Source organism: Canis lupus, chromosome 3, assembly GCF_011100685.1.
Source record: "Canis lupus familiaris isolate Mischka breed German Shepherd chromosome 3, alternate assembly UU_Cfam_GSD_1.0, whole genome shotgun sequence".
In the NCBI taxonomy this organism is placed as follows: domain Eukaryota; kingdom Metazoa; phylum Chordata; class Mammalia; order Carnivora; family Canidae; genus Canis; species Canis lupus.
The window spans coordinates 25,948,115-25,974,891 of record NC_049224.1 but is presented as its reverse complement, the minus strand read 5'-3'; the positions used below and the strand labels follow the sequence as shown (position 1 = coordinate 25,974,891).

At 33.1% G+C, this 26,777-nt stretch overlaps 1 protein-coding gene across 5 annotated transcripts in view; it reads right to left on the bottom strand.

Annotated features, from left to right (window-relative positions):
- SSBP2 (single stranded DNA binding protein 2) overlaps positions 1 to 26,777 on the bottom strand; it is a 284,275-nt gene that overhangs the window by 41,232 nt on the left and 216,266 nt on the right. For 3 of the 5 annotated variants that reach the window (XM_038532429.1, XM_038532432.1, XM_038532431.1), the window contains 4 exons: positions 18,515 to 18,574; positions 7,360 to 7,426; positions 6,573 to 6,643; positions 1,585 to 1,676 (listed from right to left, as the gene is read on the bottom strand). In XM_038532429.1, the coding sequence (XP_038388357.1) occupies positions 1,585 to 1,676; positions 6,573 to 6,643; positions 7,360 to 7,426; positions 18,515 to 18,574 (290 nt within the window). The remainder of the gene's footprint in view (positions 1 to 1,584; positions 1,677 to 6,572; positions 6,644 to 7,359; positions 7,427 to 18,514; positions 18,575 to 26,777) is intronic. The other 2 variants (XM_038532430.1, XM_038532433.1) reach the window with 1 other exon arrangement.

Below are 26,777 nucleotides of genomic sequence, written 5' to 3'. Positions count from 1 at the left end.
TTAAATGTTTATGTTTATCTGTTTAAGTGTATGTGAGAAAGAAACTAGACAATTTTATGCAGCTGAATCTCTTAATGGTTACATAAAAATAGCTTTTTTCTCTATACTAATAAAAATAGGTTGATCTAAAGTTGACCACGTAGCCAATTATAGTGAAATGTAATATACAAAATGATTAGATACAGTCTTAATATTTAATGATAAATCTAGATTGATCATAATGTTCAAAGTGTATACCTCCTATGTCTATACACAGTATTCAAAATTATATTCCCTGAAAGCTGTTGCATTTTAAAGTCAGAATCTCAGGTAGATAAATTTTATATATATCTAAATCCTATTGGTAAGAGTTACAGCGTTTGATATAAGCATAAAATATCACTTCTTTTTGTAACAACCATTAATAAAGGCTAAGCCTTTAAGGGATTTACGAAAAGTCAGACTTCATGTCTACCCATTTTTACTTTAAAAGTGAAAAGATGTGATAGGAAAATTTGACCTACTTTTTCCCCCTTGTTCTGTTAGTTTTGAGTCTGGCTCATACCCACTTATTAACCTATTTTCTATTTTAGGCAAAATTACTTTCCATGAAAATGGATTCAGAAACTCACAAAAATCCCTATCTATATCAAAAGAGCTTATCTCATTATATCTTCAATGCCATTAAGTGATGGCAGAGTTATCTAATTTGATATGTAAATAACCAAAACATGGACAAATGGGAAAATATATTAGAGGTAACTACCCACAACCTTATATGGAACAGCCTCATTATTTCTGGTAAGCTTTCTTTAGGCCACATCATGGAATTGATCCTTTAGTAAATTAATGAAAGTCACGAATAAGCACCTGGTGTAGGTGGAACTTTGGGGGCAAGTTAGGCTAATGAAAAATAAATAAAAATTCCTTAATGGCCGGTATTATTTTGGGTATTTAGAAATGACTCTCTTTGGGCTTCAAAGGCCTTTTCGGTAAAAAAGCAAACCAAAACAACCAAAAAAGTGTTAGTTTGCTCCTTATCCAAGCATATCCATCCTAGTTTTCAAACAAAAATTCACCCTGTATTATGGCAAGTTCTTTAATATAGAAGATACTACCAGAGAGAATTCTTGCTGGGTTAAAAGTGGTCCCAACAAAGCAAAAGTAAAGACTCAGAATGAAAAACTTTCAGGGATTAATATATATCTGTGAAAATGAAGTTAGTAGCAATTGTCTGCTTCTATGGAGTTAAGTCTCCATCTTGGTGCCAGCATCTCTTTATAGTTTTATACAGACTATATATGGAGACTATGTGCTTATTTATAAAAGACTAATTTTTTATTAAATAAAGGAAACATAAAAGTGTGGCTAAAAGTTGGCATTTGGCATCTGAAAACGGAAAAAATTAAAGGTTGCAGGGGAAGGAAGAAAACAGAGTTTGTTGTAAAAATGAAGCAAACACTACAGCCCATGTTTAGTTCATTTACACTAGTTTCATCTTATACTACACAGAAATTGAGAAGTTCAAATTGTATTACAAATTAGTGGGATTTTAAGAAGACAGAAAATAGAACACTGAACAGGATAACATAGCATTTTGCTTACATGTTCATTCCAGGCATTCCGGGGCCACCTAAAGCATTCAGGGGGGGTCTCATTGCACCTCCATAGTTCTGTAATGATAACCAAGGGTCAGACTACCACAAAACAAAAAAACAAAACCAAAGAGGAGGGGGGAAAGAAAGGAGAGCAGGTTAATGATTTCCCTACATAACTCCTGACTGGATAAGGCCTGTGCAATTCATTCTCTGAAGGGTCCACTCTTGGACTATTGCTTCTATCTTAATAATTACTTTGGTCTGTGTCTTTTTAAGAACTACATAACTAGGTAAGATCATCGGGGCATGTTAAATGGTTACGATATAGTTGCAATTAAAATATCAACATATCCTTATGAATTTCCTAATGTCTGTACGACAGAAAACTTTTTCAAATAAAACATTTTGTAAATCCAAAACTGTTTTTAAAGAACAGACTTAGCCAGCATGTTTGAAATTTCCAGACCAAGAACAATTACATAAAGCCTGAAGGAAAAAAAACCCAACAGGTGAACCCAACATAAGAAAGTTGAATGCAAACTTCGGTTCACAAAATATTATGTCCCATAGAGAGATGTCCTAATATACAAATACACAACAATATATGGAAATGAAAATACACTTAAAATATGTATACACAAATTATATTAATAGGCTTCTGTCAATATCTCTTACATACATTCAAAGGAGAAAAACATTTTAATGTTTTAACATGCATGTCATATTAGCTTACTTTAGTTTCCATTACGGCCAAAAGATTGATTTTAACATCCTCATGTTAATATATTTTGACACTATCAACTGTTTTTATGCTTGGCTTTCTGACAGCACTATTCCTCTAACTTTTCTCATTTGCACTTTTTCAATTTCTGTTGTTGGCTCCTTTTCTTTTGCTAACTCTTTAAATGTTTTTCTCCAAGTTCTAGCTGTAGCATTCTTTTTAATAAATACATATTTATGGGTAATCTCATCTGCCACTACTAGTTCAGCAACTATTTAGGAATCCTGAAGGTTTTATATTTGGTTGTGTCATCTCTCCTAAGCTCCTAGATGACCCCTATGTTGAACATCACTTGGATTGTTTCCATCTGGACTCTGCCTCATCTTCAACATATCTAAAAGTAAACTCAATGTTCTCTTCTCACAACTGCATTCTTCATATCGCCTCCATATTTCCTCAGTCACTTCTGTGGCATCGCCCGCCACACAACAGTCCAGGCTAGGAACCTCTGGGAGTTCAGTGATGTCTCTTCTTGTTATTTCAATTCCTGCACCCAGGCAGTTATCAAGGTCTCTTGATTCTACCTGTGAAATAGCTCTTGGAGTAGCACTTTCCTTCATATCACTAATCTTTTTGTTTACTGATACTAATGTACTGTCCTCATTGGTTTCTCTGACTTAACCTTTCCGCCTCCCAATCTATACTTCATGCTGCCTCCAGAACTATGGCTTCTAAAACTCAGTCCTATTTGTGTCACCTAGAAGCCATGATGACCACAGTGGCTAACAAATACCTACTCCTCAGCATGGCTCTATGATGGCATTCAGGGTTCAGTCCTAACCTGTATTTCTTGTACACATTTCCTGTAATCTTTACCTTCTTTCCCTACTCTCAGCTACACCCTCCAGCCTACTGGATTTCTTGTGGTTCAGAAACACGCAGTATACTTTTTCACTCATGGTAACTCTTACTGTGGCCTCCTGTGTAGTAGGTGCTAAGATGACAAGGAAATATTCAATGAGTCTATTAATTCCAGAGTGTAAACACAGTATATAAATAAATTACTAGTTACATGCTCCTCTCATTGTTTATTTACTTTCAGGAAATCTTATTTAAACATCCCAATTGTATGTGCTAAAGGACAGAATGGCTTCTATCCATAGTTGAGTCATTAAAAGGACAGTTACTTCCCTTAACTTCTGGGTCAAGCATGGCAATGGCAGCAGCAATATTAGCAAGAAGTCTCTGAGAAGAAAGTTAGCCACTGGAAACAAAATCTGGATGGTGATGTATAATAAAAATGCTTCAAAAGAAAAGTCTCCTTTCATTTTTGGTTTTAGAAGATCTGTTTCATTTTATCAAGGAAAATATTAGTTTTCTTTATAGTTCTGGACATAGAAAGACATTGGTTTGAACTTCTGTTGCCACTGCCCCATTTCCTCTGCCCTCTTTGGATATGTGTGATCATGGGCCAATCATTCCCCAATGATTAGTTCAACCTAATTTCCTTATCTGTAAAGTGATATCATGTCCTTTACTAGCTTGTTGGAGGATAAAGCAAAGTTATATAAAATACTATCGTTGTGTTTGGTGCATTAAAAGCATGATAATTGGTGCTCAAAGATTGTAGCTGCTAACTCTTTCTTGTCACCAATAATAATGGACCAACTTATATGAGTCCTCTTCTCATCAGCTTCCCTGAGCCTTCAACCCTCGCAGAATTACATGCTTGTTTATGTACTGATTCCCTGACAGAGTATGCATATTTCTTTTCTAGATTTTTTCTACTGCATAATACTTTTTCTTTACATATTTGTGTCTCCTGCTAAACAATAAGTACTTTGAAGGTAGGATCTGTTTTACTTATCTTGGTATATCCAGTGCTCAAGTGTCATGGGAAATTAGTAAGAAATTATCCAATACATAATTTGATAGGTTTACAAAATATTTCCATTTTGTGAATAATCTGAAGCAAAAGAAAACAGGAAGATAAGAAAGAATAACAACTGCCTTTCCAAGTGATATCAACAAAGGCAGAATGGGAAGAGCTAATTTAGAATCACTGAATTTTAAAGCGGATGGCAGCTATATAATTCCATCTGGCTTAATCTCTTTCCCAATGCAATGTTCCTGACAAAATGGCTGTTCAGATTCTGCTTGGAAAGTTTATAAAGAGTTTTCCCATGATTGGGCAGTTTACTTTCTAGAAAGTTCTTCCCTTTACTGAGCCAAATTCTACCTCTCTTAAATTTGAAATACAGAATCAGTTAACTCTCTCTTTACATGAGAGCTAATTATGTATTTCCAATCTCACCATTTCTCTACCTCAGGTATTTGATTTGGAATTCATGATATGTTCGTACTATATACAATTCATTTAACCTTCAGATTTCTGGAGGAACTAAAACTAATATTGGATAGTCTTGCTGCATTTTTCTGTTAATCATATGTAACCTGGTAAGCCGAAGAACACAAATAAGCTAGGTGTATATTATTACAAAAGTAGTAGAAAAATGTCTTCAAATATGGTATTAAGTAACGTATTTTTCTTGATTAAATAGATAATTATATGAACTACCACAGATCTTAAACTTAAAATAGGTAAAGGAGTGGGAAAAATATGCCAAGATTTAGAGCAAACTTTTGTTTCTTCATTCATGATAAGTACTAAGCACACGTTTACTATGTTCTAGGTGTGCATTGGCCTAAATCAACATTATCTAAGAATTGTTAGATTGTATATATTTCTCTGGTATAGGGATTCAGTTGTTCAGATTGATAACTACTTTCCTTCTTCATTACACTGGTCTTAAGCATAAAAAACCATGGAAATAACATCTACGATAAAAAAGATGTGTTTTATGTTTGTATATAAAGCTAGAAACAACATTTCAGAAACTATTTCTATAATTCAACTAGAGAAAAGCAGACATTCTGTTTTTGAGTAGCATCTGTATGGTTATAATATCTACTATGAGAATTGTTTTTTTATCATCTTTCAAGAAACACAGATAACCTTTATACAAATTTCACAGTTTATAATGCGTATATTTCACATACCAGGTATTATAGGTAAATATCTCATAATCCCTCATTCCAAATTATTTTTTTCTCACATTTTACCTATTCTACCCTTCATATTAATTCCCTTTTCATTTAGGTACATAGTATATGCAGTTTCCTTTAACTTTTTACATTCTGTATATTGTGATTTAAAGAAGTTATTATAGGTAGTTCTGGTTTCTGAGGTTAATTCAAATCAAAACACCTTATTGCCCTCAAATTATGAAGAAATAGATACCAAGGATACAAATCCAAATGGCAGAAATAAACTACTCTTTTTGAGTTTGAAAATACAAAGAAGTAATTCACACTTACATCATAAACTTGAGTATTAAAACTCATCAGTAAGAGATGACTCACCAGAAACATGTTTTCTTATTTTCTATTATAATTTATTTATAACACAAAGCACATGTACATACAGCTAAATATTTATAAAACATAAAGGCTAGTATGCTTTCCATTTATGCATTTTCAAATGAGATCTAAGTGTTCATATAGCTTAAGTAACCATTGCTGTATCTTTCAAACACACTGCAGAACTGACTCTTAAATCAGACTCTAGTTTTTAAAAGTACTGAAAATATTGGTTTGGGATGACAAAAGCTTAAAGAGCAGCTAGCTTAAAAATCAATGAACTGCATGAAGAATGGATAACTAAATTATAGGCATCATATTTTTATGTGTATTTAAAATGTATCTATTATGGAAATCTTTTGGGAAAGATATCCTTCAAGTTCTGTATAGACAAAATTGGCTTAGTTCATTAATGCCTAAAATATATATTCAGTCAATGAAATATCCTATAGATCCTATAAATTCTAATTGCTCTTAATAGCTTCTGATGGTTGGTCACATAAATCATCAACCCTAACATAAGCTGACATAAAGAAAATTAATTTAAATACGTAAATGAAGAGTTTTTTTAATCAAGAGTTTTATAAGAAAATACATAAGAAATAACTGAGCCTAAATAAAAGGAATTATTTTTTTGTGGCTCTGAGGATGTCACCTCTATTAACATATGGGGTTTTATTTTTTTCATGTAATGTGGTATCTTTGAAAATTTTGGTTGTAACACCCTTCATGTTTTAATATAGTTAAATCAAGCCTTTAATGAACATAATAAAAGCCAGCAAATGATACAGTTTATTTATATATAAGATAAAGGCAAAACACTCAACATCTAGCTTTTTGTGTTGATTATTTACCTGTGGTCCTAAGGGCACCATTCCTCTTGGAGGAGTCATTCTCTGCATTGGCCCACCCATATTTGGATGTCCTTAAAAAAAGAAAAGTATGAAGATATTAGCAATATAATGAGCATGAGTGCTAACCAAGGAGAGAGGAGGCTACTATCCTATGAGGTGTTAAAATTTTACTTACTAAGGAACTGGGTAATGGACATCATCTCATCTTGGCTTCCATGGCCACTTCTCTGCCTCTTATCACTACTTGCCCACACTCTCCATTCAGAGATTGAATTTTTCTTCCTACTCTGTGCTGGTATACATCTCTCAAATCATTTGCTCCTTATACCTTGGAACAGTATAATAGAGCGATACATATCTGTGTACCTAAATATCTCTGTTGGAAGGACCTGATTATTGATTTGTTAAACTAATCAGGCCACTGGTTGCTTAGCATCCTCTTTTCCCCCTACTCATCTTTCAGATGGACTAACCTATCTGAAAAAGGCAGAAGAAATCAAAAGTGATAATCATTTTAATTTCCACTTGTTAGAAGTTATATAAAAGGTTTTAGAAGATCTTAATTAAAATATGGATTTTTAGATATTTAATTTCTGTTTCTTATGTTATCACCACCCTCACTATCATGTATATTTAAAGGCTGAACATGTAAGTCATTTGGCCATGTTACCTGCAAAAATGCAATGTATAATTATGGAAGATTTATACAAATAAAATTACCCTTAAAAAATAAAGGATTTATTTGAGATTCTGCATATCACTTTCACTTTGACTTTAAAGTAGTCACCTTGTTGTCGAGTTGGGTCCATTCCACTTGGAAGTAATGGCTGACTTCCTGGGACACCTCCAAGTGCCTAGCGTTTTTAGTAAAACAAAACAAAAAGAAATACTCTAAATATTTACAAAATAAGTGCTTTAACAGTTCTCTTTTAAAATTCCTGTAATTATAGAATGCATTTAGCATTTTACCAGGTTTCTTATATTTCACATTAATTCATTAATTTTGTAGCTCTACATACCTACTATAAGTTCTTAGTTCTAAAAAACATTCCACTTTGCCCAATTTTGTGGTTAACAAAATAAGTACTTCCTGGAAATAAAAATCTAGGCAAAATTGTCCTATTTCATCCCAAGAAGCATAATACCTTCCCTCAAAATTAATTTACTATGGGCAATAAAATAACTAATTTTGATTCTTGAAAGTAATCTCTCTATTTTCTACAGATTATTTTACTCATCTGGTATTACAAATAGCACCAGGACTAAAATGCCGAGGGGCCAATAAATTTTTTTTTTTGGAGTTACATTTTCCCTAGGAAACCATTTAGAAAAATAATACTCCAATTAAGTTCAAACAATTTGGCTGCATGGAAAAAAGAAAACTAAAAGTGAAAAAGGTGGAGATTAAGACAGGGTTGATCTTAGGAAGGGTGTGATACCGGATGTATCCTGCATCACAAGTTTCTAACAGTTGTCTGAACAGCACTTAGAGCTGAACCAAACTAAGAATGATTTAAACCTACAAATCCTATAAAGTTTACATGTATCTGTTCACATATACATATAATCTTGACAATTGGCAAGAATCTCTAAAAGATTCACTCACTTAAAGCAGAATAAATCTTATCTAATTAGTGAAAAATTTCAAACATTTCAAAGGAAATTCAATATTAAAAAATGTATATATCCAGATAAGAGCTATTTTCTTCATTGTTATCACTTGGGATACAGTAGAGAGCTGCCATTCCTCAAGTCATTTTTGTAATTCTTCAATTTCTTCTTACAAGCACATTGAAAACATATGCTACCATATGATCTGTTCCCTGCTTATCTTTCCAGCCTAATCTCTTGCCACTGCTCCTAACATTCTAACCTCCAACCAAATCAAACTTCCTTCAGTTTTTTTCAATTCATGAATTTAATCAATAATATCTAAATGCCAACCATTAAAAACAAAACAAAAGTAAACTAAAACTAAACAATCTCTCATCTCAAGAAGCTCACAGACCCTTATGTGCCTCTTGTTGACATATTTCAGATCTCAGTTTAGGGATTACTTCCTAGAAAAATTCTTCCATATAACCCCACACTGGGTAAGTTCTCTTATTTGCTTCTGTGTATATCTATATATATTTTTTAATTTTCAAACTCACAGAAAAATTACATAGGCAGTACAAAGGATTTCCATATACTCTGATACCAACTGCCCAACTATTGACATTTCACCACACCTGCCCCATCACCCTTTCTCCTTCTCTCCATATGCACTTGTTAACACCAATCTTTTTCAGAGACACTTGAGAGCAAGCTGTAGACATTATGTCTCATCACCTCTAAGTACTACAGAGTACAGTTCTCTAAATAAGGATATTCCTATACATAACCATAACACAACTTCTCAAGGCACATTAATACAACACTACCATCCAAGCCACAGACCTCAATTAAATTTGCCATTTGTCTCAACAATGTTTCTTTTTACTTTCTGTGACCAGGATCTTATGGAATACATGTTGCATTCAGTTGTCCTATTTCTTAATTCTTTTCCAAGCAGGAATTATTCTTTAGTCTTTCCCTTTCATGTTTCAAAAGTTTTAGAGACTGGGTCTTAAATTCTACAGGATAACTTCTGATTCCTTTCCTTTTCATGACCGATATTCAGATCATATTTTCTTAGAAGGAATACTGAAGAAATGATACTGTGCTCTTCTCAGTGAATCACACCAGAGGCACATGATGTTGACTCATCCCATTAAGGGGACGTTAACGTTTCTCATTTGATTGTGTTGGTATATGCCAGGTTTGTATACCATTAAGATCATTATTTTTCCCTTTTGTAATTGATTACTTTTAGCGTTAGAGCTACTCCAAGATTGTTAGTATCCCATTCCTCATCAATCATTTATCAACCCACCAGCATCCATTGACAACTCCTAAATACTAGGATAGTTGCCAAATGGAGGTATTCTATGTCTATCAATATTTCTACGTGGTTTAGTTGGCACTCCACTGTAAGGTACAACTTTTCTTCCCTCCTTCCTTCCTATTTTAATCAGTGGGTTTTAATCTATTACTATCATCATTTATATAATAATACTCAAATATTCAAAATTTGGCCAGTGGGAGGCTCTTCAAGCTGGCTCTTGTAGTCCTTTGACAAGTTTCTATCATATTTTGAGCATTTTCTTTCTTGCATGAGATATTCCAAGTTCATTTCACATTTTTTCTAGTCTAGCTCTGAAAACAGATCTAACTCCCTAGGGCCCAGAGCCCTGATTTCTTCTGGTGGAGGACAACATTTAGACATCAAGATCTGAGATCTGAGAGTGCTCATTGTGACTTGGGTACACTGTTTTTGGCCCTCTCAGTAGATGCTGCACTCAAAAATCTATGTGTGTATGTACACACATATATATGAACATACATATATTGTTTCCAATACACTGTAAACTCTGAGGGAGTGTGGAGCCCATCTGTGCTTATTGGCTCAGAGAAATATTTATTGAAGGAATACAAGAAATAAAGTCCTGAGAATGAAACTGATTTAAAAGAAAAAAGACCCAAAAATATAATTCTTTTTAAAAATAATTTATTTATTTGAGAGAGAGTGGAGAGAGAGTACATGAGTGGGAGTAGGAGTAGAGGGGGAGGGAGAGGAATGGGGAAAGAATCTCAAGTAGACTCCACACTGAGCATGTAGTCCCATTCAGGGCTTCATCTCACGACCCCAGAATTGTGATGTGAGCAGAAACCAAGAGTTAGATGGTCAATGGACTGAGCCACCCAGGTGCCCCACAAAAATACAATTCTTTAAAAATACCAAGAGAAGGAAGGAAAGGAAAGTGAAACTGGATAGGAATGAAATTAGAAAGCGGACCAAGACTAACATTTTAGAATGGAGAGTTTTAAGAAGCAGTAAGTAACCAACACTGTCAAAAGTTATTTTATTTTTTTTAAAGATTTTATTTATTTATTCATGAAAGACAGAGAGAGAGAGAGAGAAAGAGAGAGAGAGAGAGAGAGAGGAGAGAGAGAGAGAGAGAGAGAGAGAGAGAGAGAGAGAGGCAGAGACACAGGCAGAGGGAGAAGCAGGCTCCATGCAGGGAGCCCGACCTGGGACTCAATCCTGGGTGTCCAGGATCACGCCCTTGGATGAGGGTGGCGCTAAACACTGAGCCACCCGGGCTGCCCTCAAAAGTTATTTTAAAAATGAATTAGGAGAACTGAAAATACATGACAAATTAGCATTATCTTCAATTGTGAGTCTGGAATTCTGGGTTTTGTGGGTCTTCAAGTGGTTAAAGTTTTATACTCTGTACTTAGTATCTGATTTCTAAATCTCATTGAGGACATTATGTTTTATCCCTGGAAATCATTTTCTTCAAAATTTTACTTTTTCCTGTTTATCTTGGAATATCAGAACAGTTGACAAGTCTTTAAGTTTCTATTTGCCACTTAAAAATACAGCATAATTTCATAGAAATCTTGATCAATATCAAGCTGTCTTTCAAAATGAGTGTCCTTTTTCTAAATATAACTCTTTGGTCATCGGTGTTTGTCTTTTGGTAAGTCAGATCTCTAACTTTTAAATGATTTTTATCAGTCCTGGGATTACCAAATGATGGTTTCGCCCACTAGCAAGGCTAAAATTGCTACATTCCTTAGAACTTTAATATCAGAAAGAAGAAATTTATACATCTTGTGGGTTGATATCCTTTTCATATTTTTACCATGCTAATCATGTTCCATTCAGACATGTTTAACTGGTCACAAATTTTGACAGACATTCTTTGTTCTATAAAAGATTTTCACCATGACAGAGGAAAATAACCTAATGATGAAGGCACTTAATATTATTATTAATAATATTTATTATTAATAATAAATAATATAAACAGCAATTTATACTTATGACTCTTTACATTATTTCACTCAATGCTTACAACAATCCCACAGGTTATTATTATTAATCCTTCCTGATGATGAGAAAGGGTTTAACACAGTAATCCTCTCTTACCTGCAGTTTCACTTTCTGTAGTTTTAGTTACCCAAGGTTTCAGTTGCCCATGGTATACCTCAGTCTTGAAACAGATCCCCCTTCTGGCATATTGACGGATGGTCAATAGTAGCCTAAAGCTTTGTCACAATGCCCATGTGATTCACGTAACGTCATCTTATCACATAGGCTTGTGATCATCTTACATTATCATCCGAAAAAAAGTGAGTATAGTACAATAAGATATTTTGAGAGAGCTGCATTCGCATAACTTTTACAGTTTCTTGTTATAATTGTCCTATTTTTAAAATTATTATTGTTAATCTCTCACCGTGCCTAATTTATAAATTAGACTATTATAAGTATGTATGCATAGGAAAAAACATAGCGTATATAAAATTAGGTACTATCTGTCGTTTTCAGGCATCCACTGGAGGCCTTAGACTGTATCTTCCATAGGTAAGGGAGGGACTACTGTTCATAAATAATTTGTTTTTTTTGTCGATGGTTATACTATTGGTAAGTAGTAGAGCCAAGGCTTCATATTCACATCAACATATTCCTAATGTTCTAAATATAAGCCTTAACTCCTAGGATTTAAAATAAATAATATGAAATTTTATTTATTATTTATTTATATTTTATTTATTTTTTAAAAGATTTTATTTATATGACAGACAGAGAGAGAGAGAGAGAGAGAGAGAGAGAGAGAGACAGGCAGAGGGAGAAGCAGGCTCCATGCAGGGAGTCTGATGTGGGATTCGATCCCGGGTCTCCAGGATCACACCCCGGGCCGAAGGTGGCGCTAAACCGCTGGGCCACCGGGGCTGCCCTGAAATTTTATTTAAGCAGAAACAAGTGGACAAATATCTTGCTTCTTAAAAAAATTAGTTCACAAAGGATTCATCATGTGATTCCAGTGGTGAGCCGCTCTTGGAACTTGACTCTAGTACATTATTTCATTGAATACTGTCATCTATATTGTCTCCTCATAGAGATTAAATGTTCACTGATGATAAAAAAATTGGTGAATTTATCAATGCTTTGATGATATAATTCAGTTAATAATTTTGACTTACTAACATTTTTGATGGGCCCCCTCATTATATGAAATGAAGTAGAATAATCTAAGAAAATTCAAAATAGAAGGGATTTTATAAATACTTAAGTCTATTCTCATTTTACTAGTAAGAAAACCAAGGCCCAGAAAGGGTAAGTGACTTCCTCTAAGTCATGCATTGCTGGGCATTGCTGGCATTTCACCTAAGATGCTTGACACAACTGAGGTCCTTTCAACAATACCACTATCATTTTTTTTTTCCTGCAAAAAGGCACTATCAGTAGAAAAGATATTAAAATACAGCAATGTTACATTCAGTATAGGAAAATATTTGTCTTCAAAGCACAACTCACCATTTGACATCTACTTATTTATTTAGTTCTCGTTTTTCTATATCTCAACTACTGCAAGTACACTATCCAATATTTTAGCTCTTTGCCACATACAGCCACTTAAATTACAATTAATAAACCTAAAAAGAAGTTGTATTGGGTAGTGCTGCATTAGAATGCCAACTACACAAGATGAGGGATTCTCATTAGTTTGTTGATGTATGCCCATAAGTAGAACGGTGCCTGACACATAGTAAACCTCAATAAATATTTGTTGAAGGACTGAATATTTTTGAGAGATATTTTGTATACTCCAGTGAGGTTTCCAATCAAATATATGGCAGTGCACTTTCTGTATTGGCTGATATTCAAAAAAAGGAATATCTGTGATAAAAATGTTATAATAAGATGTGTTGGCAAAAGGAGTAAACATTATGCCAAAAAAGTTCTATAGACATAACTTGAGTAAGACTGCCCCACATTTACTATGTTCAATTTTCTTGGTTTAGGAAGGAGAATGAATTCCTTTTGTTCTGGACATTTTGAATTTGTTAATTTCCTATGTTCTGCAAAGGTAGAAATTGCAAAGAACATCTGTCCTAGGACACATTCATAATTCAAAGTCATAAGAAAATAATATGTTTTTAATTGTGTTACATTGTATTTCAAATAATAGTTTAAATATATTAATGGTGTAATTATTATAATAACAAAGAAGTAAGAAGATTCCAATGACAGAAAGGGATATTTTGAAATGGCAAAAACTGTACTTTATGCTTTCATTATTATCGCTAATTTATATTAGACAAGTGCAACATTTAATTTTTATTTTTTAAAATATTTTATTTATTTATTTATTCATGACAGACAGAGAGAAAGGGAGAGACATAGGCAGAGGGAGAAGCAGGCTTCATGCAGGGAGCCCGATGTGGGACTCAGTCCCGGAACTCGGGAATCACACTAAAGGCAGGCGCTAAACCCCTGAGCCACCCAGGTGCCCCTTAATTTTTAAAACTAGAGATTTACTGCTGTCATCCTTATAATTTCAGCTAAAAGACTAATATTATTTACTCAATGTAGAACATACTTATCTTTATGCAGCTGAAGCCTTATGTTGTCACACTGATATCATTAAATAAAAGTAAAATTCTACATATGGAAAATTTTACCAAGACAGAATTATTAAGAAAGGACATGCTAAACAGCACTTATCCTGAAAAGAAAACATAAAGTGTACTTTAAAATATAGGTACCCTGTTATACAGGGATATGTAAATTTATTTCAGCATATGAGTAAACATCCCAACGACTTTGTTTCTGCTCAAATGCCTGTTTATATTTTCCCAATGTGAAAAGTAATGGAGAAAAGTCTTTTTTTAAGATTTGCCTATATTGGGCAGCCCAGGTGGCCCAGTGGTTTAGCGCCGCCTTCAGCCGAGGGCATGATCCCGGAGTCCCAGAATCAAGTCCCATGTCGGGCTCCCTGTATGAAGCCTGCTTCTCCCTCTGCCCGTGCCTCTGCCTTTCTCTCTCTCTCTCTCTCTGTCTCTCATGAATAAATATATAAAATCTTAAAAAAATATTTGACTATATTTAGCATTATGTTTTTTCTTTTATCATGTAAGAGCTATATATTCAATATTAATGGAGGATAATCTTATATATTGAATAACCAGAAGAAAAAAATCTGTACTTTTATTTATCTATTGTATAGCTAATAATATCTTCTTCTAATCACAGATGAAATGCTTGTGCAAACTTTAAAAATGCAGAAATAAAAAAATCACTCATAATACTATTATTCAGAAATAAAAGACATGTTCCTTATGGTCTTTAACAGATGTGAGTGTACGTGTGTATGTGTGTGTGTTTGTGTGTGTGTGTTTGTGGTGAGGGGGGGAAACTGAGTTTGCACGGTGATACAGAAAAGATGATATACAACATGTGCTTTGTATCTTCTTTATCGTTGGTATAGATCATAAACATTTTATCCTACCAATAAATTTAATTCTATAACATGCTTTTAAGTAGCTGCATAGTATTTCACCATTTAGATATGCCATCATTTATTTAACCACTCATCTAGTATTAGAGAAATATCCTTGAGGCTTTCAGTAGAATGGTCGGATGCAGTAGTGAAAACCAATAAATGAAACCAATAAATCCGTAGTTCATTCTTGGTGTCATTTGTTAACAGACTTTGTATTTCTGGCTGCCTTGGTTTCCTCAGCATAGAATTGAATAAACATTGTGAACTTTACTGATTAAACTTTTTATCTAACAGAAGGGTTAAGACTTCTACTCCAGGTTATGGATGCTTCAACACCGATGACCTATTCTTACAACTGAGCCAATTTCAGTGTAAAACTGTATATATTTTTTGGATTTAATTACTATGTTTCATGTTTTCATATATATTTATTCTTTGCAAAATTGCAAATTTATTTTCACATATATTTATTCTTTGCAATATTGTATATTTTTGTAATTTTACTTTTCTTCCATCATTTTAGAGATCATTTTAGAGACCATTACCCCTTCCTATATATATGCATTTTCTTGGCAGAGTGATATTATACCATCTTCCAAATACCCAGTCCTATAAATATACATACAGTTTAAACTATTGTGAATTTAGTCTAGAACCATAAAAACCATCTCAGGAGAACTTAAGTTAAAATCTATAGTCTAATCAGTAGAAATTATAAATTCTGAAAAATCTGTTTATTAAAGGAATGTTTTACATATTCAAAATATCATTGAAGAATATTTCACTTTTTATTTTCTCTGATATAATTAATTTATCAGTAAAACAAATTTTAGTTTGTCATATAAATGAGGACGAAATTAAAAAATAACATATTTGTGTTGTTTTCCTATGCAACATTCCAATTAATCATCAAAAACAGCTTTTCCAATTCTACTTTAATGACTATACAATGAAACTGAAGAAACATGCTGTTGCTTGAAAAGGTCATGCTCCTAAATAGGTTAAACATTTTATTTTTTATTTATTTTTTAAAAAATTTTATTTATTTATTCATGAGAAACAGAGAGAGAGAGAGAGAGAGAGAGAGAGAGAGAGAGGCAGAGACACAAGCAGAGGGAGAAGCAGGCTCCATGCCAGAAGCCAGACGCGGGACTCGATCCCGGGTCTCCAGGATCATGCCCTGGGCCAAAGCTGGCGCTAAACCACTAAGCCACCTGGGCTGCTGGATTAAACAGTTTCTAAAACAATGTTTATACTAGTAACACAATTTGCTCAGAAAATTCTTTTTAAAAATAGTATAAATGTAAATTATTATAAATTTGAAAGTCAGATTTTTTTTCTTGAAAGACAGATGCTTGAATTAATGAAGTTTAACTATATAAATGTGTGTGTGGGGATCCCTGGGTGGCGCAGCGGTTTAGCACCTGCCTTTGGCCCAGGGCGCGATCCTGGAGACCCGGGATTGAATCCCACATCGGGCTCCCGGTGCATGGAGCCTGCTTCTCCCTCTGCCTATGTGTCTCTGCCTCTCTCTCTCTCTCTCTGTGACTATCATAAATAAATAAAAATTTAAAAAAATGTGTGTGTGTGTGTGTGTGTGTAGGGGGGATTTGTGAACAAAAAAGAGCCACTCATACAAGAATATAATTGTTTTAAAATACACTTAGGTAAAGACTGTTTAAAATCCTTGAGGAAAAAGAGCCTGAATCATAATTCTTTATTACCTTTAAAATTTTAATTGCCTCTTTTAAAACTCCAACAGTATCATGTACTTGTTCTTAAAAAAATCCAAACAATTCAGATTTACAATTCCATAACCCACTCTTCTTTCACCAAGTGTGTTTTCCATTTTGTGAGCCTCTGTAAATACGGAACCCAGCATTGTGTGTTATACATGGTAGGCATTTCAACAATGTTAAATGGATGTAAATCCAGTAACCCCATCAGATTTTCATCATTGATATAGAATATATGGAGTCAAAAAAATTCTAAGAACACACTTGGTACAAGAAATTCACATTTCCTTAATTCAGGTTTTCAGGAATCTCTTAGATCTAAATAACATAGAAAGCTATGGATGGGATATCTGAAACATCATGAAGACTCCAATGAAAGATACAACTTTCCATCCTTTAGAAGGAAATTTAAAAGACTCAGGCACCTACACAAGTAGATCTGACTGTCAATATACACAGGTTCACCCACAGAGAAAGTAAAATTCCCATATGTTGCAACACTTGGCATCTGTGTACTTCCTTTTCCTATTTCATGCCATGTTTCCCTGGCCCTGCATACTGAATGCAGATTCAGTCTGAAGGGGAAAACTCCTCCAGCTGCTAATGTGAGGCCTCCCAGCACTATAACCATGAGATGATTCAGCACTGCTGCCTGTTTAGAGTTCTCCCTTGGGGGTGGATGTGGGTGCTGGCATGGCTTGCTGTGTGCTAGAAGCAGAGAACACCAGCAAACTGGGACAATTCAAGGACACTGCATAATTTCGGTAAGAGTTAAAAAAGGAGAAGCAGGACTCTGTTGCTATCCGATATGCCAGAAAGCACAACTTTCTTGTTGCATTTTCAGTTAGGAAGGAAGTGGAGGCAGAGAGTAAGGATGGAAAAGAATTTATTGGAATAACAGGGTTCACTTTAGAACTTGGAAAATGCTGAGGTATACAATAACAATTAAAGAAAGTAACAAAACAATTATCTCGACCTAAATATTCTTTAAAATTAAGCTTTTAATTTTTTCTTGTGTTCTGTAAATGTACATTTTCTGTATCCTAAAACTAAATTATAAACTTCTTGCAAGTAAAAATTGTGTTTTATTGTCTTTAGCAAGTAAATATTTTTGACATTGATTAAAAAAAAAAACTATGTAAGGATAAAAGCTTAGGAAATTTCAGAGTTCTAGTACGCCAAAAAAAGTTAGAAGAGCTATTGCTAATGATTTATTTATTGATAGATCTAAGGCTTCTAGAAGCAGCTTATTCTCCATATATCATTATAATTGGGCAAAACTGATATGAGTATTAGAATCATGATATTGAATATTTAATACACTATATAAAAATAAACCAAAGTATCTTCAGAGAAAATTTTATTGCCATTTTTAAAATAACAGTGTTTTAGCATTTACCAAAATTATATATATACTCATACACAGTTAGGTTCAAAGTATATGGTAGACTTCAAGGCTCAGCAAACTTTTTTTCTGTAAAGATCCAGATAGTAAATATTTTAGGGTTGTAGGCTACATAGGATCTCCACCACAACAACTCAGATCTGCTACTGCAGTGTAAAAGAAGCCACAGACAACACATAAATGAATGACTGTTGCTGTTTTCCTATAAAACTTTATTTACAAAAACAGTCAGCCAACATATGGACAGTAGTTTGCCAATTCTTGAAGTAGATTATATATTATCAGAAGTAGCACTACATGGGATAGAGAAATGATAAATTAATATTTTTATAGGTAAGAAATATTCCTGACATTTTCAAGGTCTTTACTGATTCTTAAAAACAACAACAAAACCCATAGACTTAAGTAGCACATGAATCTTACCTGGTTAGGTATCCTCAGTGGGGGCCTTGGACCTCCAGGGTACCGAGGTGACATAAAAGGCTATTAAAGTAAAACAAATAAATAAACAAAACAAAACAAAACAGCACAATGTAAAATATAGATCTGAAAATAAACTGCTTTAAAGAATTTTTAAACTATATAAAACATAAATCAACCTACTTCCCTATGTGGCTTCTTTCAAGAGAATAAACGCTTTTAAGAAAAATTACCATCCTATTCTTTATTTTGTAGACTATCTGGAACATTTTCCAAAGAGAATATAAAAGCATAAAAAATGACTAAAGTAACTGAAGCAAAAAAAATTTAAATGTTAATTATTATTAAAATGACATTTAAATGGCAAAAAAAAAAGATTAAGGAGTTTAGGCAACAGAATCTCAGCAGACTTCAGGAGAGCTTTGTTGGCTGTATCATTATATACATTGTGTTTTGAACATATAGTTTGGACTCGTTATTAAGTTTGGTTATCAATTTCTTTTAATAATTTTACAGTTGTCAAATTTCTTCACCTTTTCTTTTGTATCTGTTTAAAATGGCAAAGAAATTTCTTTTCCATAGGTCCTTTGTGGTGAAAAGAGCTTTGGCTTTCCTTTTCCAAGTGTTTGTTATAATTCAGAATTGATTATAAATTTTAAAGTTGAAATTTCTCTGTGTATTTTAAGCCTTGGAAGTTATTAGCTGTGTAGTTTTAACAAAAGAAAAAATTTGTCGTATATTAAAATTTAAGTCAATTTATCTTGTTAGATAAATCAGATTTTTCTAAGATGTGTTGACTCTATCAGTCCAAAAAATGTCTGAAAAAAATCCTAAAAATGATTTTTAATTATCATCCAATGTTAAGTGGAAGAGTATTTTAGATCATTCTTATTTAGGTATCAAATTTTTCAAAGTAAATTCCTAACATTATGCAAAATTCCATTTTTACAAAAAAATTATATAATTTTGTTTAATTATATCACATGATATAATTACTTAAATTTAAGATTATTCCTTACATGTAACATAAGTAACCTGTCAACTCTACATTGTTGAATATCATGAAGTAAAATATTAAGAGTGAAGTAATGTAAATTAAGGATCAATTTAACAAAAGCTTGGGCAAGCCAAATCTATGATAGCTAACATAATTAAATTCCACATTTATAATATATTTTCTATAAACATTTTAGAAACTGAGCCTGTACTTCTTGGCTGCATTTTAAAAGCAGGGTTATTTTAAAAGGCAGCATCTAAAATATAAAATCCTAACAAATTTATGCTGTATGGATTGTTTCTATTTTATCTTTTGGAATACTTGACAAACCAATAAGAAGTACTTTAGAGTTTAACAAGCAATACAGTTTTTTGCTGAGTTCTTATTTGTTGGTCATACCATTATTAATTGTTTTTACATTTTAGTTTCCTGTTAATCAGATCATTTTAAATGAACAGAAAACACTGGATTATTTAGGTAATACTGTCATCATCTCCAGTTGACATGATAAAACTGATAGACTTAAATAGATAAAACTTAAATGATAGATCTAAAACTGATAAAACTTAAATGGATTTTCCAATTTCAACATTTGAAGAATGTTTAATTTTCATGTATTTTGGTCAAAGTTGTTTCTCTTCTATCCTTTCCAGACTCTATTCTAAATAGAATTAGTTAACTATACTGCCAACTAGAAGCTTATCCCAATGTTCATACTCTCTCTGTTATATTTCTAATCACCTAATTTCATTTATGGAACTGCCTTTTAAATTCTGGACTCATTCAAAAAGTTTAGTAACTAAATATTGTATCATTGGTCTTGGAATGTTTGCTTTTTCACAAATTGATGTTTTATGACATCATCATTAATCAAAAGTATATCAATTTAGTTTTGAAACGTGGAGAAATAAAAATAGGTTACTAGTAATTCCTATCTATAAAATTCACTTTTAAATGGAATCCAAGGTAAAAATTACGTAAAAATATTACTGAATACCAAATGCTGAGATAAACATTGAGATGGACCTTATTTTAAATAGAACATCTGAGATTTGCATATTCCTCTGAATGTAAAATGATGTTACAGTGTTAATTTAATGGACTATCTGAAAAGAGAAATTTCTCTAATTGATGATATTGTGAATAAATGTATTTTGATGGTACTGTCATACTCTCCTATCTGACTGTAAGGCCCCATAAAGGGACTACTGAGAGGAAGAGGCAGTGCATGTGCTACATGAGAACCTAAGACTGGGAGAGAAAAAGATTCTCTTTTTAGTTAATTTATGTCTTCTTGTATGCCCTTCTCCAAGCTCAAATTTACATGATTTTTGGAAAAAAAAATAAGAAGAAAGAAAGAAAAAGAAAAAGAAAAAAGAAAAAAAAGAAACTCATTTGTAAATTCCCATTGGTATCAATCCAGTTAACACAAAAATGACAATAAAATCTAGTAATTGAGATAAAAATCAACTACTTTTACCTAAAATACAAAGACTGCTATGGGAAAAGCACTTTTGGTATTGAATTAATGCTGTTATAAGCTGTTACTATTTAGGTTGATGGTTACCTTATTAGTTAATGCCATAGGTCCCCACTTGCCTACTTGTTGAGGTATAGACAACAGCAACCAAATCCGAAAGAGTCTGCATATTAGCAACTGAGAATATTCTACTAATATTTGTACTTTACCATTCATAAGCCAATTTCCTTTCAAATATAATTCAAGATATTAAAACTAGTTTAAATTCTTTAATGATAAAATACTGATCTAAGAGGCTGACTAACTGACAATATAAAGTATATCTATTGGCAGATATGTCCATAGTCTCTGCACTAATAGCCTGGGAAGAACAGGTTCTTCAAAAGAATTTTTGGCTATGGAATACTCTTTATATTTGGGGAAAAAAGTTTTTTTTAATAGCTTGGGCATTAAAAAAACTTGCCTGAAGGTGTCATTATGGTGAATTAATATTTCAACTGGAAAAAGCCTTTGCCTTAAAAAAGCTATTTATAATGTGTGTGCAAAAATCATTTGAAAAGGAGTCAGGGCCTGGGTTCTAGTTTTGCAATAACACTAATTAGCAGAGGGGTCTTGAGCTAAAAAAACGTTCAGGGCTTTAATTTTCTCAAATATAAAATGAGAGAGTTGGACTGGATAATCTCTAAAGTCCCTTAGAAAAATGAAAAACCAAACAACAAACAACAACAAAAAACCCCACCCAAATACAAAACTCCATGATTCTGTGTTAATTATCTCCAGAATTATCCTTAAGTATACAGATTTGTACACTGCAAACAGCTACAAATATTTGAAGTGTGTAGGGGTGGGGATATAGGCATATGCACCTAACTGACAAACCACATTTATCAAGGAGCTGGAGAAATGTATTCCTGTGCATTCCAGAGAAAAGGAAAACTAAATTAAAGAAAAAAAATATTCCAACTGATAGATAGATACACTTTGTTCAGATCAAAGGTCAATCATAAGACTAAAAAAACCCGAACTTATCAATTAAAAGCTATACTAGTGATTCTTTATTTTTTTAATTTAAATTTAAGTAGCCAACATACAGTACACATCATTAATTTCAGGTATAATAGAGTTCACTAATTTATCAGTCACATATAACACCTAGTGCTCATCATATCACATGCCCTCCTTACTGCCCATCACCCAGTTACTCCATCCTCCCACCAACCCTAGGGATTCTTTAATTCAGCAAGTGTATTTTCAATACCTACTAAGACACTTTGGGCTACAACATAGGACATTTCAGTGAACAAAGCAGATAAACATCACTGCCTTCTGATTAGGATTAAGGTTCCAGTCTTGTAATTAATAGGAGAAACAATTTTCTGGAAAAACTGTTTTCTCCATCAGTCCACTAATTCAAAGAAATAGAATGTTCTCTTCATCAAATGGCAAGTGTCAATGAAAACCCACAGAAAATAATATTTCAATCTGGTGCCTTCCCTCAGAAGTCATAATTACATCACCCTTACTTGATAGAACATGTAGTGCTATGAGTAAATGAAAACCAAGGCTATGCTTTTAAAAAGTTTTCTAAATTAGGCGAAACTCAAAGAGTCAGGTTCTTTATAACCCAAGATAAAATGAGTAGCACTGTTAGTATTCTGACATATGGAAACTACATTTATAGGCATAATTTCTCCTTTCTAAATGTTTCAGCTATCTGCCCAGAAAGAATGGGATATCCAAAAGTGAAAGGAATACAAACATATACAAAGCCAGAGAAATTGATAAAATTTTGTAACTAAACGAATGGGGGGAAAAAACACAAAAAACCTGTAACAGAAATACAAACCGAAGGTCCAGCTCGTTTCCTCTAAGTAGTCTTTTAGAGAAAAGATCATACCATTTAGAATCATAATTTATTTCAGAATGAATGTCATTCAATCTTAAAGGATTATTTTCCATTATACCAAGAATTATTCATGGAATTTTAAACTTCTGCTTCCCTAAAAGAGAGATTTTCCTTTATTCTTTGCCCTTTCTGCTAGTCTGCCTCTTCTTATTTGATCTTTCATAAACCCTTAGTGCTTTGTATCAAAACCCCAAGAATTAGGAGGAACCAGCTCTTTCTCTTTCCTCACACTAGGTGAAGTCAGATTGCTCAGTAGGATTCTTTCCTTCTCTGAGGATCCCAAATGTTCCCAATGAAATTGTTTTATAAATGATTTGCCCATCCTGAAATTACAGGTGCTAAGAACCACTTTAAGTCCTAACTTTTATTTTTTTTTAATTATTTTATTTTATTTTATTTTATTTTTTTTCTAACTTTTAATACATAACATGATTTAACTGTACCTCTTAAATAACATATGGCTGAAATGTTAACTTTAATATTTTTTAAAAAAATATTTATTTTTTTTGAGTATAGCTTTAAGTATATTTGAGTATAGCTTTAAGTATATTGAGTGTATTTGAGTGCCATACATTGTTACATTAGTTTCAGGTATACAACAGTGATTCCACAAATTTACACATTATGCTATGCTCACAAGTGCAGCTACCATGAATCACCATAATATTTTCTAACATTTTAATAGTTTTTAGAAAACACATAACTATGATTTAAAAACACCAGAATATTCTGTTTCTTGAGACTACCATGTACTCTCCTTTCTCTACCAAGTAAGTTTCTGCTAATCCCTCAAGGGACAGTTTAAAAGGTCACTTCCTCTTTTAAGAATTTCTATAGGCTTTGCTCCTTCGACTTCCTTAGCACTTTGTTCATGCTATTATCATAGAGGATTCAGGACACTGCAGTGTCATGTGTGTAATTATCTTAAAATCAAGGTAATTAATCCATAACGAAAAACTGGAATCCTTAAAATTGATATAGCAATATATAAATCAACTTATTTCTATCTCTGTTTCTCTTTTTTTTTTTTTTTTTTTTTTCAGAGGGAGAGAGGCAGGGTTTGAGGTAGAGGGAAAGAGAGAATCTTATATCTTAAGCAGGCTCCGCACCCAGTGAGAGCCCCACATTGGGATGGATCTCACAATTCTGACATCATGACCTGAGCCAAAATCAAAGTAGGACACTCAACTGACTGAGCCACCCAGGTGCCCAAATCACCTTATATCTTATTTTAAATATTTCAACATGGCTTTTAGAAACTTTCAATTAATTTTTAAAGATTTTATTTTTAAGTTATCTCCATACCCAACGTGGGGCTCAGATTTACAACGCCAAGATCAAAGCCACTAAATTCCACTAAGTCAGCCAGGCACCCCCTAGAAACTCTTTAAATATAAGTCTCAGAGAATAAATTGATAATAAAGAAAATTTAAGGAACACCTGGGTGGCTCAGTCATTTGAGTATCTTCCTATAGTTCTGGTCATGATCCCAGGGTCCTGGGATGGAGCCCTGCATCCATCTGGAGCCTGGAGCCTGTGTCGGGGTACCTTGCAGCGGGGAGCCTGCTTCTCCCTCTGCTCCTTCCCCTGCTCATGCACCCCCCCCCCGAAACAAATAAATAAAACCTTTAAAAGAAAATTTAAAATCACTAAAAAATAAGTTTCTTTAAAATGCCACTTAAGCATTTTCTATATACTATTTATATACTATATATACCACATACTATTTTCTATATATATATTTTATTTTACAAGCACAATTTAGAACAAATCAGTGATGAAGAGAAGAATAATATTGATTTCTTTAGAATGGACATTTAGAACAGTGTACTCTTATGAAAGAAGTCTGAGGTCATGTTTCTAAAACACAATTTTGAGACTTATGTAAAGTAACTGAACTTCTTTGAGGACTAAATTATTCTGTGAAATTTGCTTCTAATTTTTGAAGAAAGAGTATTTTAAAATGACTTGAAAGAACCCAATTATCAAGTTTAGGAAAATATGAACAGACAATTTAAAAAATGAACACTCACTTAAAAGATGACTTCATCGGAATTACTCAGTTGAAGTTTATAAGTTTCATACTATACAATTATAATAAAATCTGGCTTATAAAATTTTATTTGAGTGTAATTTTTGGACACATTTTATGGCAGAAAATCTTAAAGTATACTAGGTCAATCTCCTTACTATGTAAAAGGAAACCAAAGACCAAATTTCTTTTTTTTTTTTTTAAAGACCAAATTTCTTAATTGCCATTTTAGTTTTCTTACAGAGAGAACATCCTGCTACAGTAATACCTTTATAGAATGAAGGCACATACACACACTTCATTCTTATGACCAACTGACCATAAATAAATTGCCTGACTTGGCACTTCCTCCTTGGCCCCCAGCAACTGTACAACAATTCACTTGATGCAGAATTCTTTACCCTTGCTACCACTCAACCAGGAAAAGTTGAAAAGGCAGTGGTATTTTCAGGTAAGCAAGTTAATTTGCATATAAAGCACTAATTAGCATGCGCTTCTGATTCACTGAACTAAGAAATGCGACAACTGAAATAAAATAAATTTAGTAAGCTCTAGTTCTCTTTTCTTAAACATTTTTGGCAGAGTTTTGATAATATATGTTGTCTTTAGTCCACTTATTAGTGTTCTTAAGTCACATGTTAAAAGGCAATATTTGATGAGTAGGGAACAGTGATGAATGGATGCAGTATTATTAGAAGAGTATCATCATTATAATCAAACTGTTCATTATAATGTACTTATAATGAGGTTCATGAGGAAGGAAAAGAAGCAGTTAGCACATTCTAAGAGAGAACGTAGAGTTGTATTCAATAAATATTTGATTGTTTCCATAGTTGGGTCATTGACTAAGTGAATGAATAACACTGATGGAAGATTTAAAAAAATAGCAAAAGATGCAATGAAGTTTGGTTCACTTGTATAAAATCTCACCTGACCGAAGTGTCTTGTTAAAACTAGGTGGTATCTATTGCGACTGTAAACAGTAAGCCACAGTATTAGCATAATTAATCTGGTTTGTATAGTGAGTATATGCTTATCAATTGTGTATAGAAGGAAAATTCTGTTTGCATAAATAGGATAATTTATATTTTCCAGAGGACCTCATAAAAGCAGGTAAGGGACAAAGTATTGACCTGAAGTAGTTACTGAATTATAATTAGATTATCCCTATCAACAACACCTAAGGAAATTTATAATTTAAATGACTATTAAGGCTTTTTACCCCCCTCCTACTGCTTTCAGGCTTCTATTTTTAGACTTTATTTATTTATTTGAGACAGAGAGGGAGAGAGTGTGTGCAAGCAGAGGGAGGGGTGGAGAGAGAGGGAGAAGCAGACTCCCTGCTGGGTGGGGAGCCCCGTACAGGATCATGACCCAAGGTGAAGACAAATGCTTAACTTACTGAGCCACCTGCTTTCACATTTCTTTAGCTATTTCTGGGGTGCCAGGGCTGAAAAAAATGTTTCTTAGTTTTACAAACTAGCAGTTTTTGGCATAAAAGGATGTCAGGTTAATTTACATGATTTGGGAAAAAAAAAGTATGTTACCTTAATTGAACTTTTCTTGAAGCACAGACCAGCCTTGAGAAGTGCTATCAATTCCTTATTGCAGTTCATCTCTTAGCTGTCTAATACAGTGCTGCGTTTATACGAAGGGCCCTACCTCCTCTTTTTGGACTGAAATATATTCAAAGGGAGATAATCCTCAGATCTCAGAAATAACATTTTTAAGCTTACATATTTTCTTTCCATTAAAAAAAGGCTCAGTATTTGAGTAAGAACATGAAACATTCTGTCTTCTTATCATATTGTTTTTAGCACATAACCATCTTCAGTCCAAATCTGTAAGAAA